Raw genomic sequence first — 17,249 nt, 5'->3', positions numbered from 1 at the left:
CCTTCAAAATTGCATAATGTGGTTCCCTTCTCCCCATATACAGCCCTTTTTAATTGGCAAATCCAGAAATCACCAGTTCGTTTTTATCCATTTTTAGCAAAAAGTCCGTAAACGGTTTCCGGTCTTTTATAAAAGTAGTTGTTCCCTCCCTAATCAAACAAGTCAGTTGAGCCATTTCTGCAAGTCCTACCATCTTCACGGTCTGCTCCTCCATTGTGGGTATTTCTGTATTTTCCCATCTTTGCGCATAGAATAACCTCATTGCAGTTATCATATATAAAACCAATCGTCCATAAGTCTTAATAAGAAAAATTCTGATTTCATGATAATGTTTAGCTTTCTAGATCAGCCAAGTTTGGCTTTGCGATTGTGCATTTCCAGAAAAGGAGAGCGCATAAGCTTCCCCATCTTTCACTCTGCAGAGATGTTGGGGCTTCAGTTCTTAGAGCTCCAGTCCTGCTTCTGGGACATTATGGATTTGGCTGGAAATTCTGAGTAGAAGATGCAAGGGAAGGCTGAACTAGATGAACTGGCAAGATTATCCTTCTAATTTTGCTGTTCTCATTAGTTTCACTCCTATTGATTTCATTGGAAGTTACTTCCAAGTAAGAGTCCTTAGGCCAACAGCCTCAATCAATTCCAACAAAGGATCAGCCCGGGTTGAATCATTTCTCGTCAACCTGCCTGCTTTTTGTCTTGGCTCGAAGATGTTTCATGGGGGCTTTGAAGGATGGGAGAAAAAAACAATCTGTAAACACAAGAGCATATCAAAGTATCTTGTCCCCAGATCATGAACTCTATGGGTGTTCTCTCTGGTCCACAGTGCAGAAGGAATCACCGTGAGCACTGAGCAGTTGATAAATAATGCATTTCCTTTGTTTTGCAGAAATTCTGGAGGCCGAGGTGCAGCCCGATCAGCAGTGAGCAGTTTACATAGCAAATCTAATAGGTTCGTAAATTAGATGGTGTGTTCCTTTTTTTCCTGCTCAAAGGTGCTATTAATCTGCTTCATTGTGCCATTTTCTCCTTTTCAAAGGGGTGGGGGGGATGCTGTATTCACTTACTCTGTAGGTCTGCTTCTTTCCATGTTTCTGGGGGATTTTCTGTATAGAGACTACACATCCCCTTAGGCTATGTTTGTTTAATTCTAGTTGGTGACTAAGCCATAATTTGTTGAGTTCACACATCATACTAAGCCACAATGGTTCTGGCAAACCATGGATGGCATGTGAATCCAGCCAGTAACTTGTTGGGAGAGATGAATACAACAAACCACTGAATCGTTCTTGGGCCCAAATGCATCTCTGTCCTCCCAGAAGGCTTTCTGCATCTCTGTGTGATTACTTGTTCTAACGTTGCCCCCTTCAGCTTAGCATCTGATGGGAGCAGGCAAGTCGTTCTCAGCAAGAACAAACAACATTTGTACCTTGCCTCGTGTCTTCAGATTTTAGCTTCAGAGAAGTCCTTCATTTGTTTATATTACAAACAATATGGGGAAACATTAAAATGCCTGAAAAAGTAGGTCACATGCAGAAATCTGTTTTGCGGCTTTCCAAAAGTTCTCTTGCCTGAATTTTTTTCCCAATTTCTCTTGGTGGTATTTGTGAATCTGCTTGAGTGTTGAAGGTGGTAAAGGAATCAACTGCTGGAATTTTTTGTTGCAGAAGTCTCCATGCTGTTAAGCCTCCCCAACTGACCCTGGTTCCTGATTTGAAGAAGCTAGTGGGGTCCTGGGGGGAGGGAGGGGGAGTCAGATGGCAGTGATTTCTGGTAAACATCAAACAATCAGGAGAAGATTATGAACCCGCAATGGGTACCACATGCCCTAAGACAGAGCATTAAACAGGAACCCTTTCCCTGCATCACGGCTTTCTTCAGCAAGCTTTCTGGAATGGATTTGGATTATTAAAAATACAGTGTTGTAATCAAGAAGTTGCAAAGAGATATTAGACAATTAACAGGGATGGACACACTCTCTCTTTTCTTTTCTTTTTTTTTGCCTTTTGTTTGCAGATCATCTGCTAGGGGACAAAAATAGATCACTCCCAAGAATAAGCCAGAAACCAAACTGAAATGGGCCTAGTAGACAGCCAAGGATTTGGCTACTTCTTATTTAGAGGTCTAAAAACATTATCCATTGTGAGAGGACATTGCTTGTTACCCTACATGAAATGTTGTTATTTCAGTTACAAAGAAATCATCAGAGTCAGAGGCCTGCCACTGGGCTTCCATAACTTTTCTAAGCCAAACCTTGAGCAAGATCTGCCACCCTCTGTTGTCAGTGGGGACTTGCATCATGAGCAATTTTGATATAGCCCTGTTCCAGTTGGGTTATGTCCACAATGTTGAAGGTGCTTCAAATCAACCAAAGCTACTTCAGAGGCTGCAATGTGTTGTTCCCTGGTCCTTGGGAGGAGTTCTATGGTTAGCCTGCCTCCCACCTCTGAAAATCTGTTGTAGCAACCTGCTGGCAAAGGAGCCCCCACAGAAAACTGTCACCATACCCTCATTAGAAGTTTTGAAGGCAGTGGAGACTTGCAGGTTGGCATCATGGCAACCTCATATACTCTGGAATGTGTTATCAATGTATTTTCTTTTATTGAAATGAAAAAGGGGAAAGACATACAGTATGTTGAGTCACTGACCTGAAGGAATGGCACTCATTTCCTGGTCAGCAAATCAGCACCGATTGGCGGACAGTTCTCTAAGCTCAGCTGTGGGCCCAAAAGGGCTGGTGGCTTTCTATAAGTTCTACACTCCCTGATATGTGAACAGACTCATGCTTGTAGCATCTGGGGTTCAGATAGTCAGAGCAGCCTGGATCATCCCCAGATGCATTTTAGACTGAATTCAGAGTTGGAAAATGAAGAAGCTGCTCATGTGGAAAGGCCTCGTGCAGACGTGCTCTGTGCATTGTTGCCTAAGTCTCTTGGTTTGCATTGGACGGGCTTTGCTAGCCTGATGCTTCCCAGGTTTGTTAGGATTGCAACTCCTGTGAAGATCAGCATGGGCCAAAATTGCTAATATGGAAGGTGTCAGGTTGGAGAAGATGGGCATCATCCAATGCATAGGTTTGATTGCTCTTGCATGCTTGACAGAAGAGGTGAATGGGTGAAGAGACTCCTGGAAAATGTGGCGTATTGGAAGCAAGATATGGGAAGAAATATGTGAAGTCTGCATTTAATTTCACATTTTCAAACCAATATATAACCCAGAAGTTATCCATTTAAATATGCAGATTTTTTAAAACTCTTATAATGATAAATCTGGGCTTCTGCATGCATCTGTGAAAATAATGTTCACAAAATACCTTAGGGAAAATTGCTTGCACAAACCGTGCACATTAATCTGCAAACAAAATAAATCTCTTTAAGAAAGCACATACCAAATTGCAAACAAATTGTAGCGCATTTTTTTTAAAATAAGCACAATAAAGGACATAGACATGGAAGTGAGAAACAGAGAAACCTAAATTGAAAGGTTCAAAAAGAGGTGAAATGGAGAGAAATCAAAACTGATAGCTTCACTCCTCTCAAATGACACCAGCAAGAACCCGCCACGATGGTGTTTGCTTGACCATCATTGGAAGAGAAACGTGAACGGGAGAACTTAGCCAATTTCTAACTCTGATAGCTTCAATTAGCTCACTTCTCAGGGATTACAGGCTGGCTGGCTGGCATAGGCAAGCAATCAGATGGATATCAGGAGGACTACTAATAAATCCTATTTTCTCTCTCTGTCTCTCTCTCTCTCTCCCCCCACCCCTTGCTCTCCTTGTTCTCTCCAGAACCGAAGTGACAGTAAATGGTTCTTCATCTCCAGCTGTTGTTGAGCAAAGTAATGAAAGCATTAAGCGCCGTGACAAGACAGTTCCATCCCAGTGGATACACAATCAGACGCTGTCACTGACCATCAGGTATGGGGAATGGCCCACAGGGACAAATCTCAGCCACAGTGACAGATGCTGGCAACCTTCAGCAGATACAAAGGCCAAGGTGGGTTTGTTAGGTGGTGGACGAGGAGTGCAACAACCAAGGGTCAAATCCACTGTCAATTCATGGGGTGAGTTTGAGCCTTCCAAATGATAGATGGGTTTCTAATCCCCCTCTTGACAAATAACCCCATATGCAGCTGCCCTATATCAAATGAGTTTGAAAACAAGCAGAATAAAATGGCTTGAAAAGCTCCTGGAGAAAAGCCAGTATATTATGCAGTTAGCTCTCTGTTTCCAAGCCAAAATCCACCTTATCCAACCTGGTGCTTGTTGCATGGTCATGGCTGCCATCTTGACTTTTTGGACCTCCACCCCCACCCCTGCTTCAGATACCTTAAGGCTCCAATTTCCAGAACTCCTGAGCAGAGATATCTTAGTCTTCTCCCTGCTCTCAAAAAAGAAGAAATATGTATATTCACAGGGTCCCTAGACAAAGATTCCTATCTTGGAATATATAAAAAGAAACCATCTGCAAGTGCAAATGGATTATTGTTTTCCTTCTGTTCCATTGTACCCTCCTGTTTGGATAAGTTGAAGTCCCTCAAATAGTTAGATGGCTCCAGGCTAGGAAACCTTGTTGTCAGAGCTAGTAAAATGATTTTGCATGAAGTGCACATAGATTATGCATGCCAAGAAGTATTAGTATTGTGGAAATGGCCTCTCAGTGGAGCTGAATGCCTGGTGAATACACATCCATGTAGCTTGTCAGGAATGCAGACATAATTTTCCACTATCCTCCTCTGTTTGTTTGTTTGGTTTTTTGCTTTCTTTTTTGGTCCTCCACCACCACCCCACCACCACCACCAGCTTTACTTACTAATCTGGGATCTGATCTGGCTGCTGGCTGTGATACACTTACGGGAATTAATATTAGTATCATTTTTCGCCTTGTTATTACAGGAGAAAATGTAATTTCAGAATTCCTGTAGCAACTTTCAAAATAGGATTCCCCAGCCACTGAAATACATTTTCCAAATTATCAAAGCTGTAGAAGAAAAAAGGTGGGAAATAACATCAAAAGCCAAGCCAGCATGTAGGCATGTAGGCAAATGGAAGGAAGGAAGGAAGGAAGGAAGGAAGGAAGGAAGGAAGGAAGGAAGGAAGGAAGGAAGGAAGGAAGGAAGGAAGGAAGGAAACGGGAAAAGGAAGGAAGGAAACAGAGAGGGGAAAAGGAAGGAAGGAGAGAAAGGAAGGAAGGAAGGAAACAGAGAGAGGGGAAAAGGAAGGAAGGAAGGAAGAGAAAGAGGAAGGAAGGAAGGAGAGAAAGAGGAAGGGAGGAAGGGAGGGCTAGGCAGTATTCCAGAAGCGTAATTACTCTTTCTGTGTTTTTATCTTCCTCTTCTTTTGAAAGAAAACACATCCTGAAGTTTTTGGATGCTGAGAAAGACATCTCGATGCTCAAGGGAACTCTGAAACCGGGAGACATCATCCACTATGTGTTTGACAGGGACAGCACCATGAATGTTTCCCAAAATCTCTATGCCCTCTTACCAAGGACATCCCCACTGAAGGGCAAATACTATCGGACCTGTGCCATTGTGGGGAATTCAGGCATCCTGCTGAACAGCGGCTGCGGCAAGGAAATTGACACCCATAGCTTTGTGATAAGGTAACCGCTTATGGAAAGGGCAGGGAGAGTCCTCCACTTCAGGCAGGACTGGGCAGACTTTGGATGGCAAAGAAGTAGGCAATCTTTTAGGAATACAGTGGTGGTGCAATGATGTAATTTTATTGTATATTTATTGATTATTGTTGTAAACCACCCAGAGTCCCCCTGGTGGGAGGAGATGGGCGGTAACAAATTTGATAAATAAGTAAAATAAATAAAATGTTGCAGAGTGGCAGGGGTGTCCATGAGGCAGGCCCCAAAAAGTCAAAATGGTGGCCATGACCATTTGTTTGAAGCCCCAGCCCTTTTCCCCCCATGCGTGGCATGCACTGCATGTAAAAAAGAATTGGGGCTTTGATCATGCACTTGCAGCTGTCATCTCGGCCTTTCTGGTATACCGTTTCTCCCCCATCTCCCAAATATCATGGCTGACTGGGTGTGGTGAAGTGGCTGGGGCTGGGTCCATGGAAGGGATTTTCCTCCCTACCTCCATTTGAGAGGGAAAGTTATTGATTTTGTTCTGAAATGCTTCTGTCTGTTTCAGGGTATTCTGTTGCACTGGGCATGCCATGAAAAAATGACCACCACTGATTTTTGGGAATTGTGCAGTCAGCATTCAGTGGTACAGATGAAGGGGGATCTAGGGGTCACAAGAACTTTGTGAGATTTTGCATGGCTCCAGGGGCACAAATGGTTCAGTCCTGGTCAAAAGCTTTCCCCATGTCTGGATAGTTTTCCTTTATGGGGTGCCTCTCTCTGGCTTGGTACCTAGGCCCTGACACTAGATGGAAACGAGAAACTGCAAGAAGACCTCCCTGTCCTTCCTTCTTCTATTGTGACAAGGAGCAGATTAAGGGCATTCTTATTCCTGGACTTACTTCTCTGACAGTCTAGGTGGTTAGAACCCATATGATTGGATCCTGCACTGGTCCCACAGTTGGGTGATCTACAACATGGCGTTCTCCAGATGGTGCCTTCAAGCCCCAGAGTTTCCAGCCATTCTGCCTGAGGAATTCCAGAAGTTAAAGTCTATCCCTTTGGTTAAACCAACATTTCTCAACCTTGGCCACTTTAAGATGTGTGGACTTCAACTCCTAGAATTCTGGCTGGGGAATTCTGGGAGTTCAGGTCCACGAATCTTAAAGTTGCCAAGGTTGAGAAACACTGAGTTAAATCGTACATGTCTGTCAATCTGTAAGTGTGCAGGAGTATCCACAGGGGCCATGAGTAAAAAAAAGTCAAGATGGTGGGGCTTCAATCGTGCAGTGGTAGCCACCCTCTTAACTTGTATGACCCCTCTGCAGATCCCACTGAAGGTGTGGTTTAAATCTGGACAAAAAGAATTTGTGGAAGAGGTATTTCTTCCCTAACAAGGGTTCAGAGCCAGAATCCAGTCTTATAAACCTACAAAAAGAAAGTTACCAGCTGGGGGAAAAAAATGTTTATTTTCTATATGTAGGCAGAGGAGATGCCAGGGAGGACTGTGTCCCTCCCCTTTATTCACCTTTATGCTATTCCCTGTGAGTAGATGGGTGCTGAAAAACAAGGAGGCCACAGGTGTCCTCAAGATTGGAGAATGTCCTTCATCAGGATGGATATTCTCACCTTTCTGTGGGGAGAGGCTGCATCGCATTTTGCAGATCCTTTTGAGGGTCCTACGAGTAGATGAAGCTAGTGGTGATAGGTCAGTGATGCATAGGCACACTTTCCCACACTTCTATGGACATCTTCCTTCCTCCCTCCCTCCCTGTCATCCTCTCATCATATTATTCCCTTTCTTTCTCCCTCCCTCCCTCCCTCCTTGTTATTCTGTCATTATGTTCCTTCCTCCCTGCCTCCCTTCCTGTCCTTCTTTCCTCCCTGCCCTTCCTTCCTCCCTCTGTCCCTTTCTCTCTCCCTCCCTCCCTCCCCTTCTTTCTTCCCTCCCTCCTTGTCCTTACTTCCTCCCTCCCTCCCTCTCTTTGTCATTATGCTATTCCCTTTCTCTTTCTTTCTTTCTTTCTTTCTTTCTTTCTTTCTTTCTTTCTTTCTTTCTTTCTTTCTTTCTTTCTTTCTTTCCCTCTCTCTTTTTCTTTCTCTTTCCTTGAGGCCCAGGCAGCAGAATTCCTTGGTGGCTTCTCTCTTGCATTAATTAGGTAGAGCGGGGAGGACAGGGGAAGACTGCTGAGCTGAGCTGAGCTGAGCTGAGCTGTTCTGTTCTCTGGCTCTTTTCTCTCCTTGTCATTGCTGCAAATTATCACACAGGGACCTTCATTGTCAGAGAGGCCCTGCAGCCAAATAGCCAACACAAAGAGCGGGGACAAGGAGTTTGGAATTGGGTCCCCAGAGAAGCCAGTCCAAAAGAAAGCAAGCCTGGGATGGGCCTCAGATCTTCCAGCCCTTCCACATTGGGCACTCCCCAACTTGTTGCCTTCTTTCCCATGATCACATCTGTCTCTATCACATGCCAACCTGCCCAGAGACGCTACCCTCTCCTCCTTTTTCCATTTCACTTTCAACTGTATCACAGACAGTCAGACTGTCTTGAATGATTGGAAGCTCATAAGAGGCCCAGGAAAGGTGACTGTCCTTAGCCAATTCAGTTCTAACAAAGTTAAAGTAAAATCTCCTTTGAGCTGAGCTCACCTTCTTGGACACATCCATGTAGTGTTCTTTGGCAACAATATGGAAGTGGCTTGTTTTTGCTTTCTTTTGGGATATTTTTTTCAACTTCCCAGTCCAGCCTTCAGCCCTGGGATTACCTTGTGGCCTCCCATCAAAGTTCTAGTCAGATTCAGCCCTGATTAACTTTTCTGAGATTGGCCAAGGATGATTGGATGGTACCACCTAGCTAGGCTGCTAAGTTTCAGGGGTTAATCATCGGCTACTCTTTGAGGAAGCTCATCCTTCCTTCTTTTAAACTGGGAGCCTAAAGAAGTTGTTGACAGTTGGAGAAGGGCTTGGACAGCATAAGCAATGGCATCTGGGGCAGGAGGCATCAGAGTGGCCCAAGCAACATCATGCCCAAAGTGGTAGAGCTTGTGGCACAATGCTGCAATGTTGCTTTTGTCATCTGGAAGACAGCAGACACCACTGAATGGAAGGCAGGACATTCACAGATGGTGGCCACCTAGAAACCAAATAAGAATGCCATACTCTATCCAGTTTTTGCAAAATTCCTTCTTTCTTTGAATGAAAGAAGAATTGCTAGGGAAAAAACCATAGGAGAATTTCTCTCCCCTGCTCTAGATGATGTCTAGTATGTAACATGTAGTCTGCCTCTGAGCCTGTATTCTAAAGAACCTTTGGCATTTCCATTTCCAGATGCAATCTAGCCCCAGTGCAGGAGTATACCCGTGATGTTGGAATGAAGACTGATCTGGTCACTATGAACCCTTCCGTCATCCATCGCGCCTTTGAAGACCTGGTGAATGACACTTGGCGGGAGAAGCTGCTTCAGCGCCTTCATAGCCTCAATGGCAGCATCCTTTGGATCCCAGCATTCATGGCCAAAGGGGGCAAGGAACGGGTTGAGTGGGTCAACGAACTCATCCTCAAGCATCACATCAATGTCCGCACCGCCTACCCATCTCTGCGACTGTTGCATGCTGTCCGAGGGTGAGTTCTGGGGATAAAGAGGGTGACACAAAACAGGAGGGGAAGGTAGCTTGGAGTGGAGGTTGAATCCAACATTTTCAAATTTTGAACAGTTCCTACATTCCAGTAGGGCCAAAGTAGAGGAGATGTGGGAAGAGTTGCAGTGCTTCTAGGGAGTTTTGCCTTTCTATTAATGCACAGGAGCAAGAAAAAAAGTGTGCATGAAATGGGTGAATTTGATCTGAGCAGAGTTACAGAAGAGAAGGAATCAGGGGTGTCTATGGGAAGGTGTCAAAAAGTCAAGATGGTAGCCATGACCATGGGACTGAAGCCCCATCCCTTCCTGTAGTCATGGCCACCATCATGGTTTTTGTGGGGTGGGGCTTCAGTCACATGGTCATGGCTACCATCTTGACTTTTTTGACCCTTCCTACAGACACCCTTGGAAGGAACACCAATTGGGGATGGGGATCCTGACCAGTCCCAGTCCTTCTGGGCTGAAGGATGAGGACCTCCTATGGTAGCTCCCAAACCCAGCATTTAAGGCAGTGGTGTCAACAGAGGAAGATCAGGAAAGTCAAGTTGGTGGCCATTCACTTCATGAATGCAACCATGACAGATGTAAACAGAGGCTTTGATTGTATGGTCTCAGCTGCCAACTTTTTTTACTGCCTCCACAGACACCCCTGATTTAAGGCCTGGTAGCTATGATTCAGGAAATAGTAAACCACCATCAAGAAGCCTGGCCCACAAACCTGGCCAGTCCCCTTTTCAAAGTGTTAAGAAACACTGTTCTAGGGAGAAGTTTACCATCAACATAATAGTCAAAGAGACTGCTTGTAGCTAAAACTAACAACTCTGGTTAAGTTGCCTGGGTTAGTTGCCTGAGTTAGTTTATTTGCACAACATGCTTTGACTGGGTAAAGCATTCCATCACTGGTGATGAACAAGGCAGAAGAAAGGTAAAGGAACATAGTGATAACTATGTTTGGAACATCTTGCCCCTGGAGGTGAGGCAGGCCCCCTCACCCCTGACCTTCCGGAAGGCCCTGAAGACCTGGTTCTGCCGTCTCGCCTGGGGCGGGAAAGTGGGTAACCGTTCTTGGGGGTGGCTCGCACCCTAGAGGCCTTCCCACCAGCTTGGAATTTTATACCCTCTTGGATTTTATATTTATTTATTGCATTTTATAATCATTGTAATGGGTCTGGTTTTATGAGATTTTAACATTTATGATTGGAGATTGATTTTGTTGTAAACCGCCCAGAGTCCCTCTTTTGGGGGAGATGGGCGGTAATTAAATTTGAACAATAAATAAATAAATAATAACATAACATTGGAAAAGGAATGGATGAACTGTTAAGAGAAGAAAAAGTGACAACTGAATTCTGGAGCAGGGGAAAGTGTGAGAAAGAAGCCCAGCATAATCTCAGCTTGTCTGGTACAGCTGATAGGCTTTTAGAACTGACGCCAGCCCTTCAAGGAAAGCCAGGTCAGGAAACAGGTACAACAAGGATTCTAGGAGTGTTACTTTTTTGTTGTTGATGTAGAACATAATAACACAATCTTGAAAGCCCCTAAGAGTTTCTCTCTGCCCCATCTTATAGCAAGCAGAATCAAGGTGGGGTTACTTTGAGTTTCCTTACCACACTGTCCCTTTTCCCCGAGCTGAGTTGCCGTTTCTCCTCCCTTTACAGTTCCTCCATTCCGGGGTCATCTCTGCATTCCATTTACAAGAGCTGGCGCAGTGCAAAGCTAATTACAGCTCCAAGTCATAGAAAAGTTCAAAGCTTTGACCCTCCCCTAAATAAGCTGTGAAATGACCAGCCATAAAATAAGCATCACTTTGTCCTTGTCTGCCTCTGTGTGTATATGAGTGGGCGTTTGTTAGTATGGAGACAATTAAACCTGAGAGTGAATTATCAAAAGAGCCACCGTATCTGAGCTGCAAAAATCTGCATGACCTGAACAGCAGCCTAAAGAATGCAGAAAATACCAGCTATTTGCTGCCTTCTAGTGGCTTTGCAGGATTTAACAGCTATGTAAAGTAACCCTAATTATTGATTACAGAACTGTTGCTCCCAGGGAGCCAGGATAATTTTTCCTTTCAATTCAGGTAGCGGAAAAGAAGGCCCAGAAGGTACAGGAAGTTATAGATTATTTGGTATAAGTATATCCAACAAGACATGGAAAATGTACTGGTCTGCAGCTAAGATGTTGAGGCTTAGTGGGATGGATGAATTGATGGATGGAGATAGATAGATGGTGATGATAGACAGACAGACAGACAGATAGATAGATAGATGTTCTGATAATTTTAATGCTGGCAGACAGATTATTGTTTCATAAACAAATGAGATTAATGAATGTGTTCTTCCACTTAAAACTCTTGGAGAATTAATGTTCTTACTCTAATTTGGGGTTCAACTGATAGTATCAGTATGAAGCTAAGCAAGGTTGGACTGGGATAATATTTGGATGAGAAACTACCAGGAAATCTCAGGGCTTAAATTTAAATTGGGAAATCAAAAACTATCTCAGAAGAAGGCCATGGCCAACCACCTCCTTGTTGTTGCCAAGAAAAATGCATAGGTGTCTCCAGGAGTTTAGCAGGAGTCAAGCTCGACTTGAAGTTTCCCTGTGGGACACTTGCTTATTGAAGCTCCATAATCTTTCTTGATTATGGAGACCAAAGCATGCTTTGCTATTTCTCAAAAGCTTCCTTCTTTCTTTTTCTGTGAAAGAGGCTTCTGGTTTTTTGTTTTGTTTGGGATGCTTGAAAATTTGTTCTAAATACCCTTTGTGATGTTTCTGAGCTCAGTTTCTTACTGGTGACAGATGGAGCTATCCCTGGTGCTATTTTCACTTACACATTTTTCCATCATTTCCCAATCTGAAAAAAGCCCTCTGGAGAAGTTCCTTCCTGGGGCCCTCCCTTGGGATTTAATGCTGGAAATGTGGGCAGCCAGGGAGGTTGCAGTTGGCTGGAGAGAGGATTGGACACTGAAAGGCAGGACATTCACATAACTCCCTGGTGTCAGCCCCACTAGGTAGGCTAGATCATAAAATCAACTCCAAGGAAGACTAGAACTACACTTTATTGAGATAGACTATAATAATAGAATCTTGTATGTCTGATTGTGCTGGACTGCCCCACCCTCTTATACTGCAGTGAATCAGGAAAGTATTTACCTGAGTCACGTCTGAATATTATCTTGTTGCCCAAGAATGTTTCAGCCCTCTTTTCCTAGGTAGAGGTTCTTGCATATTTCTGTCAAGGATACCTCCCTTACTCTCTAGACTTGGCCACCACATCACTAAACGTGCCCTAGCACCCTGCTCCACATGTGAGAATTTCACCAAATTTCATCTTTTGAAAGCAATTGTGAAAGCAGATTTCCTTTCACCAAATTGAATGATGGCTGATAGGCGAAAAGTAGGTTTTCTTTTCTGCATATGGTAATTCCTAATTTGAACCCTGCTTGTTTCAGCTTAACTGACCTTCACAAGTCCCCTGGCACCAAGGGGCTAACCCTCTCCAAAATAAACACATTTATGCAAATAGTATTTTGCCAACTCAGGAAGAATCTTGGCTGAACCACGACAGCTCACAGAAAATAAGTACCAAGTGGCAGATGTCTGCTTGTGTTTTTCCAGATGCCTTGGTCAATTCAAGTGATACATTTAATAGCAATGCCAAATGAAGTAGTCAATGGTTGGCAGTAAGGAAATAATTATGCCCTTTCGCCAGCCTTCTCATTAAAACCTGGAATCTTGCACAACAGTGGTGCCACACACAGTTGATGCCACATCACTTGCAGGTTTGCAAAATTAATTAGCCTTTGTTATGGGCCCAGGTGTTAGCTAAGAGGACTCGGTGTTGCGTGGTGGCAGCAAAACCTCCTTGAAGCTGACTCAAGGAAGGAACATGACATTTTGCTCTCTGTGGTTGGGATGAGCAATTGGAGTCGTCAAGCACTCCATCTGAAAGAGAACTGAGGCTGTACCTCTCAAAGTGCCCCTATGCCTCTGTTAGATCCATTTGTGGCCACTAGACTTCTGGTTTGTCACAATGACATCTTTTGGTTGCTAACTAAACTCTATGACTTTGGGCTTTTCCCCTCTGCTGAGCTGAAGAGTTCTCCTTCTAACCTGGTGGCAGAAGAAAACCAGTCTGGCATGAAATACAGCATCAAGATAATGAGGAAAAAGTTATTTTGATCCTGGTGCAATTAAGGACAATTTCAGCCAGCCTTACTCATGGGTTAGGGACGAGATGAAGCACTGCCTTGGGGATCTATTGGGGGGGTGAGATTGTCAGGACCTTTTGTGCCATGGTTAGGAGCTGGTGGAGAAAGGTCATTTGGATGGAATGCCCACTTGCCAAATTTTTGCAACAATATATATTTATCTCAGGATCCTACCCTAATCACTGCTTGATACTTACAAAATCCTTGCACAAATGTCTCTTAGAGAACTTAGAAATAAAGTAGAGGCATTTTTAGCAACGTCTCCCGCTGACATAGTTAACACAGGAATGTTGAAAAAAGCAATTGCAGTTGTATTGGTTCATGGGGGAAAGGGTGGACCCAACATCCACCTAAAATCATGATTGGGTGATATCTTTATTTGGGCCACTCAAGTTAATGCAAAAGGTTGGGCAGCTTGGGAGTTTCCAAGGATTGTTTCAGCAGGCAAGAGATGACGAAAAGGAGAAAAGAATAAACCTGGGTTAAAAAACAGGGCTGTGATACCGAAAGTTACAAATCATATTATAGCTTAATATGATGACCTGATTCTGACAATCTGCTCAGACAATGGTTGGGTTCCTGCAACATACTGAGCTTGTAACTACACAGTCCCATTTTGTATGTTGTACAAACCCAGCCGGAGGAAACAGGATATGATGTACTCCAGCATACTTAAGGAGTTCTTAAAAACCTATGTACCTAGACCAGCTTATCCTAATCCATGCCTTTGAAATGGGTTAGGCTCCAACCCTTATAACCACCTTAGCCATCATGGTTGCTGGTCCTGATTACAGGGTATTTTGGGAGCTGTGGTCTCTCTGCATCTGGAGGACACCAAGACAAAGAAGGCTCATCTACAAGAGGCCTACATCTGTCTTCTAGCTAGACTACAAATGCCAACTGATACCTTTGATATAAAGAGACTGCTCATTCAACTACAGAGCTCTACATGAGATGCTGCCAAATCATGAAGGAGCATCGAGCCAGTGGAACTGCATGCCACAAATGTAAGGCAAGGGTCAACTGTGACACCCCCAAAGTGGGATGAAATCAACTCACACACACATCCTTGCTGATATTCAGCATCTGGTCTTTGGTGCTGATTTCCTTCTGAAAATGAAGAGAAGGCAGATCTGGGTCCAGATGGCACTCCAAACTCTTTAGCGTTTCCCAGTTTATAGGATTCTGAATATGATAATTTTTCAGTGTTATATTCATAGCTCGTTTCACAAAACTGGCAGCTTCTCATGTGCATTTTCTCCCTGCTGTGTGTAACAGGGTCTCTGTATTTGAATCAGCTCATGGTCACAGACACTGGGTTTGTTGAGTAAGGACTGCGCTGCAGGTTTTCCTGTGAATAATAATAATAATTCTGCCTGTTTGGTGAGGTCAGGCAGAGTGGGTATGCTTCAGGTCCCTTTGATTAAACAGCATCCTCTCATGGGGCCCAGGAAGTGGGCCTTCTCAGTTGGCAGCCCCTGCCTTCTGGAATGACATCCCCTTGTAGTGCTCCCATCGGGTTCGCATCTTAATGACTTTCCAAAAACTATTGAAAAGCTGGTTATTCTCCCAGGCTTTGAGACAGGCAGGTTGTGGAGTCAGTATGGCTTTGGTTGTTTGGGTGTTGAGTTCACCTCCCGGTTGGTTATGTTTCCTTTCAATAGATGTTGCTTTTTCTTTTAACTGGAAGCCACCCAGAGTCATTAAGGAGTTGGGCAGCCTCAAAATCAAAATAAATAAATAAATTGTGATTAAAGTAAACCTAACATTGACGCATTGCTGGCTCACTTCAGAATAGGTCTTATCAACTTAAAAATGAAAATAACTCCCTCTTTTAGGTTGTTTCAGCTGCTTGGGAGTGGATTCAGCTGACAGCTTGCAACTAGCTTCCCCAAAGCTTGTTGACAATTCCAGCAGGCATCATTCCTTGCTCACCTTCATCTCTTCCTCCCAGTGGTTGGCACTTACCACTACTCTGTGTTGTTTTGATGTTCTTCACATCCTCTGACCCTCTTAAGGTCTGTTGGGAACTTACAGACACTGATTTCCAGCCCCTAATGATTTTCCCTCTCCAAGCCGTGGCAAAGTCTTTTGGCAGTAATGATGATGCCTTGTGTAAAGAAGCACTTCCCCTCCCCAGTGGTCTCAGACTCATGCCAAAGGAAGTTAACAATTTCTTATACGATTTGGTTCCCTTCCAGGTATTGGCTGACGAACAAAGTGTACATCAAGCGCCCAACCACTGGCTTATTGATGTATACCCTGGCAACTCGCTTCTGCAACCGGATTTACCTCTACGGCTTCTGGCCATTTCCCCAGGGACCAGACCAAAACCCTGTTAAGTACCATTACTATGACAGCCTGAAATACGGCTACATGTCCCAGGCCAGTCCTCACACCATGCCCTTGGAATTCAAAGCGTTGAAGGTCCTGCACCACCAGGGAGCCTTAAAACTCACAGTTGGGCCCTGCGATGGAGCCACGTAAAAAGAGGCTTCTGCCAAGCCACTTTCCTGGAGTCTGTGCCCCATGGGAGGATTGGGGAGGGGAGGCCGGGAGGAGTGGTAGGTGGTGAGGTGGGTTTTCTTGGTTTGGGAGAACAGCACAGACATGGCCACAAGGGCTCTGCGTTGAAGTGGACCCAGCATTTGGTGCAAGGAACAGAAGAGCTGGGGAAGAACCCTTAGAGAAGATGGCCTTTGTCCTTCCCAGGCCTGGAAGCCACTGTGATTTGTATGGGTACTTTAGTTTGACAACTCAGTGTTAGGCCAGATGTTGTGCATGGTCTAGAATTGGTAGGTAGGGCCGGTTTGGCCAAGAAAGCCGGGCGTTTCCCGGTTCGTGTTGTGTTCTTGGCTTAGTGGATATAGGGGTAGGGATTAAAACTTAGAGCTGCTGGGAGGGAACAGAGCAGAGACACTGCAGGTCAGTTCTCAAAGGGCTACTGGCCAAGGAGAGGTTAACCTGGCTATGTGGAGCTTGCTTCAAATGGGCCACCAGCTGTGCCCATTCGCCCTCGCACACATGGCTCAGACAAAGGGATCCTCAGACACAAGAGGACTGGCATTTCTGACATTTCCACTGGAAGAGAAAATGTCAGCCCATTGATTGGACAGCGTGGCTGGTCATTTTTGAAAAATAAAAGATGGAAGTGGACTTAAAGGGGAGGACACTGTTTTGTTTCCTGCTGTGGTTTCCCCCTTCCTTGGTAGAGAAGCCCTTTTCAGCGGTACTAAATAAGTGATGCCAATCCAGAGCATCCACCAGGGTGGGCTCAAAAAAGTCAAGAGTACAGCCACCATTGTGCAATCAAAGGCCCGCTCCTTTTTTTACATGCTCAGCCCTGATGCCACTTAGAGGAAGGAATGGGCATTCAGGGTTTCAGCTTGTAAAAGCAAATTCACAGGTTGATTTCTTGTTTTGTTTTGTTTTTTGTTCCAACAACTGTTTTATTGTGCTTTAGCAGTTTGTTAATAAACCCAATTTTAAGTCACTGTAGCATCTGTGCCTTCATTACTTGAGGCCTGGCTTCCACAAACAGTGGATGAGAAATCAACTGAGGTTGGAATTGTACCCCATCCCTGCCCATGAAAAGCTTGCAGAGCCAGGGAATATCCTGGTATAATGTTTTTCACCCTGTGCAGGAGGGGAGTGATCTTTATCAAGACACAGCAAATATGGAATCCCTCCCTCCCCATCTTCACTTTCTCTCCTTCTCCCCAGAAATCTGCCCCAGAGCACTTAACATGATTGGTGCTTTGGTGGCACACATTTCTCTTCTCTGCATGGCAAAGTCAGAAATCTGTGTCCTTGCAAATGTGG

General features: G+C 44.4%; 1 protein-coding gene across 1 annotated transcript; it reads left to right on the top strand.

Moving 5' to 3' along the window:
- Nucleotides 1-809: 809 nt before the first annotated feature.
- On the top strand, nt 810-16,319 carry ST8SIA2 (ST8 alpha-N-acetyl-neuraminide alpha-2,8-sialyltransferase 2; the record flags this gene model as incomplete). Its single annotated transcript, XM_063314318.1, has 5 exons — nt 810-949; nt 3,788-3,916; nt 5,346-5,603; nt 8,907-9,200; nt 15,629-16,319. Coding segments are annotated over 5 exons (1,107 nt in total), but the record flags the coding sequence as incomplete, so codon positions are not given.
- Nucleotides 16,320-17,249: the final 930 nt, after the last annotated feature.

Source organism: Candoia aspera, chromosome 13 (assembly GCF_035149785.1).
Source record: "Candoia aspera isolate rCanAsp1 chromosome 13, rCanAsp1.hap2, whole genome shotgun sequence".
NCBI lineage: Eukaryota > Metazoa > Chordata > Lepidosauria > Squamata > Boidae > Candoia > Candoia aspera.
Note: the sequence above shows the minus strand (reverse complement) of the source record. Positions and strands in the feature narration are given on the sequence as shown.